Genomic DNA, 8,335 nt, shown 5'->3' on the forward strand with positions numbered 1-8,335 from the left:
AACAGACCCAGGGTTCCAGGTTCCAAGCATGCTAAGTAAGCACTTCCATCTAGTCCTGTTGACCAATTTTAACATAAGGAAGTTTTAACATAAGGAAGCCCAGGGCTGGAGCAATGGTTTAGAAGCTAGGAGCACTTGCAAATACACACATGTGATTTGTAAGAGCACTCTGCGCTTGCAAAGAACCAGAGTCTGGTCCCCCAACAACCATGTTGGATAGATCTCAACTGCCTATACCTCTTGCTCCAGGTGATCCTAAGGCCTTTTCTGGACCCCAAGGGCACCTGCACTCACTTGTGCACATACTCACACAGAGACACACATAATTAAAACTAAGAGAAAAACTTAAATTAATAAATTAAGGAAACCCGGCACATAGAATTTAAGTAACTTACGCATGAACACAGACTATAGGACAAGAATTCATCGTATCTGCAAAGTTATCTTTATAGAAAGGTAAGATTTTATGATTTACTTATCACTGTTGTTTTTACTTAAGCTTAGGTGGTGAAATTTTCCCGTGAAGAGTAAAGATCCCCGATTGTAGAAGTGTCCCGTGAGCACCGTCAACTGGAAAGCAAGGAGCAGTATGACAGAACCATCTGTCTGAGTCTGAAGTGTGAAGACCACCATATCCACCAGAAAACCCAGGATGGATCTCCACCAAAGCACCACAGTCAGGCTCCTGCAGAAATGGTGTTCCCACGAGTCACCATTTGGCTGCAGGAGACATTATAATACCAGGAGAAAACTAAAGCTAATTCGAGTCATCGGCCTCGTCATGGGCCTGGTAGCTGTGAGCACTGTCCCATTTTCAATCAGTGCCTTTACTAAGACAGACTCTCAGAGCAACAGAGGAGAAGCCAGTGGTGTGAGTGGTCCTAGGGTAGCAGAGGGCCACCGTCAAAGAACTCTCTTAGACTTAAATGACAAGATTCGAGATTACACCCCACAGCCACCTGCTTCTCAGGAAGACCAAGCTGAGAACAATACTGATCACACCCAGGGAGACTACCCAAAGGACATCTTTTCCCTGGAGGAGCGAAGGAAAGGTGCCATCATTCTCCACGTCATCGGAATGATCTATATGTTCATAGCGTTAGCCATCGTCTGTGATGAGTTTTTTGTTCCTTCTCTAACTGTCATCACTGAAAAACTGGGAATCTCTGATGATGTGGCAGGAGCCACCTTCATGGCTGCAGGGGGGTCAGCCCCAGAACTTTTCACGTCTCTTATAGGGGTCTTCATTGCACACAGCAATGTTGGCATTGGCACCATCGTAGGTTCTGCCGTGTTCAATATCCTCTTTGTTATTGGCATGTGTGCTCTGTTCTCTAGAGAAATCTTAAACCTGACCTGGTGGCCGCTCTTTCGGGATGTGTCCTTCTACATCGTTGATTTGATCATGTTGATCATATTTTTCCTGGATAACGTTATCATGTGGTGGGAAAGCTTACTCCTCTTAACAGCTTATTTTGCCTATGTGGTTTTCATGAAGTTCAACGTCCAAGTAGAGAGATGGGTGAAGCAAATGATAAATCGCAATAAAGTTGTCAAGGTGACAGTACCAGAAGCCCAAGCAAAGGTCGGTGGAAGTAGTCTTTACCTAACTGTTTTCTTAGCATAGTTCTGAATGCAGATGCTTTGGCAATCTGCAGCTTGTTTGTTTGTTTGTTTGTTTGTTTGTTTGTTAACTATGATGATCTTTGGGCTATAGCAAGTAATAGATTGCACTCTGCAGTTTTGTGAGAGCCAGTGAAAGTGACATTAGGAAATATAATTTAGGGTACACTCTTCTACATGTCTACCAAGTTTCCAAGCTACTATAGAGTTAAAAAAGACAATGTAAATATAGGTTACATAAGCATCCCATGGCAGACTCAGCATTGGCTTGTTTTTCTGGAAAGCAGACCCAGTGATTTTGAGAGCGGTTTCATTTTGATGGGCATGTTCTTAGCAAGTGACAGGGTTTTGTTTTTTAGGTGAGCATATGATAGTGATGAAGAACCATCTCTTTACAGATGGGAGAAAGTTTGTTTTATAAGCGCTGTATCCTTCAGCAGCAGCCTGGGCTTAGCAGCAGTTTGACTTCATGGTAATGGCTATAGTTATTTTTCCTTTTCTCTTTAAGTCAGTTTTATTTCATGGTGCTGGGAATTAAACCCAAGTACCTTCCACATTGCTAGGCAAGCATCCCGAGACTAAGTAACACCCCCAGACCTATGCCTATTTTTCTCGATCCATGTGATCTTATTTGAAACGAATCAGTAACCACTGTAGAGGAAATCACTGGCCAGCCCGCTTCTGTACTGCAGCAGCCCTTTTGCACATCGTAGTAAACGTGAGCCGGTGTGCTTTCACTGGAGAATTAGGGGTAGTGTTGCTTAATTAGGAAACAGGTTTGTAAAGAGTTTAAAATAAATTGACCTGAAAATGTAAATTTGAAAGAAAAACAATAGATGAACGGCATCAGTGAATTTTGGTGTACTTTCATAATTAATGCAGCATTCTGATTTATAGTCTAACTAGAAAAATGTGATCTGTGAATATGATTCTAAGTGGAAAACCCAAGTACCCACAGAAACTTCTCATGTTTGCAAGTGGGAAAATTCTCACACATATAAGAAGCAGATGTTTGAGTAGCAGTAGGAGATTTGATCACAAAAAGAAGAAAAATGGTATTATTTTAGTTAAATTTACATAATCCCTTTATAGTCTGGTTTGATGATCATCATTTATTTTAGTAGCCACAGAGTAGAAGCCAAGTGAAAAAATCACTAGTAATATTTATGTAAACAAGAGATAGAATATACACAAAAACGTGCAAAGGGGAAATGTTTTAATTATTTTTCTCATGCACATGTACATGATGTGCGTGTGGCAGGGAGTGGTGCATGTGCCACACCATATGTGTCAATCAGAGGACAACTTTGTCGAGTTCATTTCTTCTTTTATCTGTATGAGACTTCAGGGAATCAAACTCTGGTCACCAGGCTTTTGTAATTTTTGCCTTTACTTTTCTCTGGTCCACGGCATGTTTACTATACTATATATTTATTCAAACATTTATTTCAGTGTGTGCTCATTGAAGACTGTAGTCTCTCAAGCTGATTACCACAATATACAGCAAGCATGCATTCACGTGTGACAGCTGATGACATACCCTTCATGGCATCTGACAGGGATGTTCTTTGTGCTCTGTGTGCTACCTTAGTCACAAAAAGGATGACCCTCAGATCCTCCTCAGGCCTACTTGAATGATTTGCTTACTAGTCTGTGGTCTGTTTCAATCGGAGTACTGGAAAGTTCTCAGAAAAAGCCATAGTTTTGAGAAATAAGAAAGTGATCTGGCACTTCAGAAATACTCGAGGCACATCAATAGTGAAAAGTCTTTTGAGGAACTCTGTGCCTTGAGATCTTTGTCTTTTTCTTTTCCTACCATGGCCCTTCTTTACGTAGGCGTATACTTGGTTGTAAATTGTACTCCCCACATTTGCAAACATTGGAACTTATAGCGTTTGTATTCTGATTTTAGTAGGGATAGGAATGCAGCTGGTTTCATGCATGTGGGAAATAGCTTTAAATGCAGGCTACAGAGAGCACTTAGTCAACTCTAATGTCCCCACTAAAGAAGACCTGGCAGAGTTCTTACCTGCTTAATTGGAGGATTGTCATTTTCACTTTTCTGATCATTCATAAGTCAGCAATTCGGGTTGTTGTTCCATTTGTGTATCCATAATTTTATTCTTAGTTCTGTCTTAGTTTTAATTTGAAAATTCTGAGTATATGTAATTGTATCACAAGGCTAGAGGATCTAATCTTAAATATTTCCATGTGTGCTTATTCTCTCCTAGTTCTTTCACACTACACAGTTTTAATTTATTCCATTCAGTTAACATTTCTTTTAACATATGATAACTAATTGGAGAAGATGGGGTTTTTCCATAGCAGGGCTGTACTTGGCTTGAACACAATCATACATTTTCAAGAAGGGTGGTTCATAAGAACCTGAGTCCCTTCAGGAAACTATACCTTGTTGGTTTCTCTTTGGACTCACTGCTAGAACTTTGAAGTAATTGCAACCCTCCCTTATCGTATTCCTGATTCAAGCATCCTATAGAGCTTTCTCCCCAGCTCTGAGCACAGATGTCTCAGAAGGGTTGATTTGAATATAGCCACTTTTCTTCTGGTGTGATGAGCTCACTTTGATCAGAATAGCAGTTATCTTCTACAGGAATCAGTGCTTTGTTGTCGTCTGGACACTTAGAGAGTTCCTACACTGAATGTATCCAATGCACATCTCAGTAGGAACAACTACACTATATAGACATCTAGAGAGCAAATACTAGCTCATTTTTCTGTAAGCTTACTTTGTTGCTTTGCTTTTGTAATTATGGGACAGGAGAATTTGAGAAAGTAGAAAAAGCACATTTTAGATAACCTCACACAGATCATCAGATGGTCCTTGCTATAAAATCATCAACTCTTCTGGGCTCATCATAGTGAAACAGCTTTCAAATGACTTACTTCAATAAGGAAATTGGAAATCTTAATTTTGGTTCCCTAGTGACTGGTAGATTGTGTCTGTCAGGAAGCAATAGACTGTAAACATGGAGAAATTGGGAATTCTTTTTATAAAAGATTGCTTTTCCATGTATGTTTTTAAGGTTTTGTGTTTGTTTGTTTGTTTGTTTTAGATTTTCCTTTGGTGATACCACTACCCTCTTTTAAATGTTGCATGGTATCATGACATGATACAGAAGCCCTGACAGAAAAGAGGTTTTTTTTAATCAGTTCTTTGAGTTTTATATAATGTATTTCGATCATATTTATCCCCCAACTTTACTTAGTTCTGCACCCTCTTTATTACCTACCCAACTCTGTGTCCTTATTTTTAATTCTTAAAGTCCAATTTGTGCTGCCCAAATATTCTTGGGTGTGTAGTCTTCCACTGAATAGTAATCAACTTATCAAGGGCTACACTCTTAGTAAAAAATTTCCCCGTCTCTTCCCTCCCTGCAGCAGCTAACAGTTTCCAATAGCACCAAGGTTTCATGACCACCTCCCCTCTTCATAGTGGGATTTAGTCTGGCATGAGTTTGCACCGTTCTTTGTTACTATCACAACACCTGAGAGTTCATTTATGCAGCAGCTTTGCTGTGTTCAGAAGACATGTTTTCTTATAGATGCCTACTACATCAGGCTCTTGCAATTTTTCTTTTTCCTCTTCCACAATGATTCCTGAACCTTGGAAGAAAGGGATACAGTATATATGTTCCTTTAGGGCTGAGCATTCTTCAGTCTCTTATTCTTTGTACCTTGACCAGTTGTGGGTCTCTGTGTTAATAACTACTACAAATGAAGCTTTGAAGATGAGGATTGAGAGATGTATTGAACTATAGGTATAAGGATCTATAATGATCTATAGGTATAAGATAAGTCATTAGGAGTTGGTTTAAACCCTGTCCATTAAACAAAATAATAACAGTAAATTCTCCTCTGTGACTTGCATTTATCTAGAACAGGCTCTTGGCTGGGCAATAGTGTCAGGCATAGGATTCATCTTATGGAGGGAGAATCAAGTTCCATTTGTTAAATGTGGTTGGTTACTCCCTTGGTAGTCATGCCATTATTACACCAGTGCATATGTCCTGCCAGGCCAGTCATTATTGTAGCTTACAGGGTTCATACCTGAGTAAAACTGCTGATGAGTTTTCTTCTCTGGTAGCATGCCTAGTATCTTCCACCACTATGAACTAACTAGCTAGGGATAAAGCTTTCAAGTCAATATCAGTTAGATTTCTCCATGTCCTATGACTCCATGTGGACGGTGGCTTCAGAAGTAGGGTCTTATGTGGGCTTTGGAGGTAGCCAAGAACATGAGAAATAGCATGTAATGTTTTGGGGTCTATGAAACCACTCTGGACAACAACTCCAAAATAAAGAATTCATTCCTAGTGGTGGGCTTTTGACTTGGTAGCCCCATGGTGTCTAGTGGAGGCATTGTCGCGAGCTCTGGGTAACTCTATTTTATCTCTTAATGTATGTGTATTTATAATAGGATGCTTCTACTGAAGTATGTTTCTGATTTTTTTTTTTAAAAAAAATGTTTTAGTGCTGTGTATTCCTCTCTATATTCCATCCTCTACCCTGTGCTCTGTTCCCCCATTTCAATTTAACCCTTCCCGTTCCATTACTCCCTTTTAATCCTTTTTACCAGTGCATTCTATCTCCTTTCCCATGAAACTTGTCCCACAAGTACACTGACTAATTTCCTGACTTCCCTGGGTATCAGGAAAGAGGTTCAAAACCCATCCATGTAACAATCCTAGTGCTTCAGAGAAATTATTGAAACTCTCTGAGCCACAGCTTCTTAATTTTAAAAATGAAATTAATAGCATTAATTTTCCAAAGATTAATTAACATTTAAATAATCACTGAAAGGCTACGCATCTAACATAGTCTTTGACAATGTGGTGTGTTCAGTATATGTTGGTTCTCTTCTTTCATTGTTCCATTCTTAAATGAACAGTAAATCAGAATAAGTGATACCAGGTTTAATTTATAAGAACATTCCTTGAATGGTAAATTTATGTTAGTAGTCCACTGAGCTAAGGAGGTTGCTGTGTTATAATCTTCATAAACCTAATGACTATGTACTGTGATGATTGTTTGCATGTTATCAATTCCAGTCTAACCAAATGTGTGTGTGTGTGTGAGAGAGAGAGAGAGAGAGAGAGAATGCACACATGTGATTTGTCTTGAAATTTTTTTTGCCCAGAATTTTGCTTAAAATAAGGAGACCATTTGAAAGGAGCTCAGAAATACCTGTACTAAGTGTAGCCAATGTTTAAAGCATTAAGGCATAAAATGATTGAGACCCTATTCTCCAAGCCCCAACCTAGCAAGTTAGTGGTACTGGATGTTAGAGCTGTCTCTTTTCAGGACATGTAGACATTTTTGGAAGCACCTAGCTGCTGAGACCTGGTTTTGATGTGTCAGTGTATTAGGCTGTCGCTGGCCCAGAAAGCAGCTGTCCATGGTGCTTAACTTCTTAGACTTGGCACACTAATCTGACAGCAAGTCAGCTGAGTTCTAATCAAGGTAGTGATCCAAATAAAGACACTGAAAGCAACAGAGTGGGATGCTAGACTCCAGTAATCTGGGCGCACCTTGCTTTAGTCAACCTGACAGTTCCTGGAAGTTGATAACAGTTTTTGCAGTTGAAACTGTTAGTTATGTTCTTGGGGAAATTAGAATTAAAACACTATAAATATTCCTTACATGGTTAGCACGTCTTTCATTAAATCATAAGTAATTTTATAAACACTTGTGTGTATCCCAAAGCTTGCTTAAGATTCCAAATGTGTTAGAAAACTCAAGCCCTTCCAAAGCTAGTATATAAATCAGTAAAGCTCATGTACAGACGTCAAGGAAGATCAGTCTTAAAAAAACAAAGGGTTTTAATCTTTTTCCACCCTCCTTCCTCCCTCCCTCCTTTCCTTTCTGTCTTCCTGGTCTCATTGTGTTGCCCAGGCTGAACTGGTGACCTCAGTCCTGCTCAGCTGCCAAGGATACTGGGATTATAGGTGTGCATGCTTAACCTAGGAAGTATATATTTCTAAATAGATGTGAAGAGTGATTTTTTTTAAAAAAAAGAAAACTTAGGGGTTACAAATCTTTGATCAACTAAAATTTTGAGTGTTATATACTCATTTAGATACAGTATGCTGCTATTTTTCTTGTTTCGTTTTCTTCTATTAACCAGTTGGTAAGTAGCTGTGGTTTACAATGAGTCTTTTGGGAGATCTCCAAGGTCAAGGATTTTTAATGCATTGAGTCCAAATTTGACTACTCTCCTCTTAATCTGATTTTCTCTGGCTTAAACTGAGTTGGTCAGCAATGCAGAAAAGCAATTACCTTGCCAAAGTCTTCCACCATTCTCCTTTCCTGCCTTCTCCTTCCCTCTCCTCTCCTGCTCCTTTTTGATAGAACCAGGCAGTTACAGATCTGCATTCCAAAAATCAGAATGTAGAGGTAGAGAAGCAGCTCAAAAGTTAAGAGCTCTTGCTAAGTAAGTCCAGATCTTCAGATCCAAGCAGCTGAGTAACAAGCTCAGTGTCCAGCAAACACCTTTAGCTGCAACTCCCAGCAGGTCAGAGGCAGGAAGACTGCTAGAGTTTGCTGACTTGCAACCTAGAGGGAAAAATGCATGCCTAGGGATCAAAAAGAGACTCTCTGGAGGAACAGGCAGAGACTGATAGAGGAGGACACCTGTCACCCTCTCCTGGCTTCTGTCAGCTACACAGAAAGAGAGAGAGGGAGAGAGAGGGGG

General features: G+C 39.7%; 1 protein-coding gene across 4 annotated transcripts in view; it reads left to right on the forward strand.

Moving 5' to 3' along the window:
- The first annotated feature begins 583 nt into the window (after window positions 1-583).
- Window positions 584-8,335, forward strand: part of Slc24a2 (solute carrier family 24 member 2) — a 229,467-nt gene continuing 221,715 nt past the window's right edge. For all 4 annotated transcript variants that reach the window (XM_028773374.1, XM_028773375.1, XM_028773376.1 and 1 more), the window contains exon 1: window positions 584-1,585. In XM_028773374.1, the coding sequence (XP_028629207.1) occupies window positions 653-1,585 (933 nt within the window). In that variant the 5' untranslated portion in view covers window positions 584-652. The remainder of the gene's footprint in view (window positions 1,586-8,335) is intronic.

This window comes from Grammomys surdaster, unplaced genomic scaffold, assembly GCF_004785775.1.
Source record: "Grammomys surdaster isolate TR1022 unplaced genomic scaffold, NIH_TR_1.0 225, whole genome shotgun sequence".
Lineage (NCBI taxonomy): Eukaryota > Metazoa > Chordata > Mammalia > Rodentia > Muridae > Grammomys > Grammomys surdaster.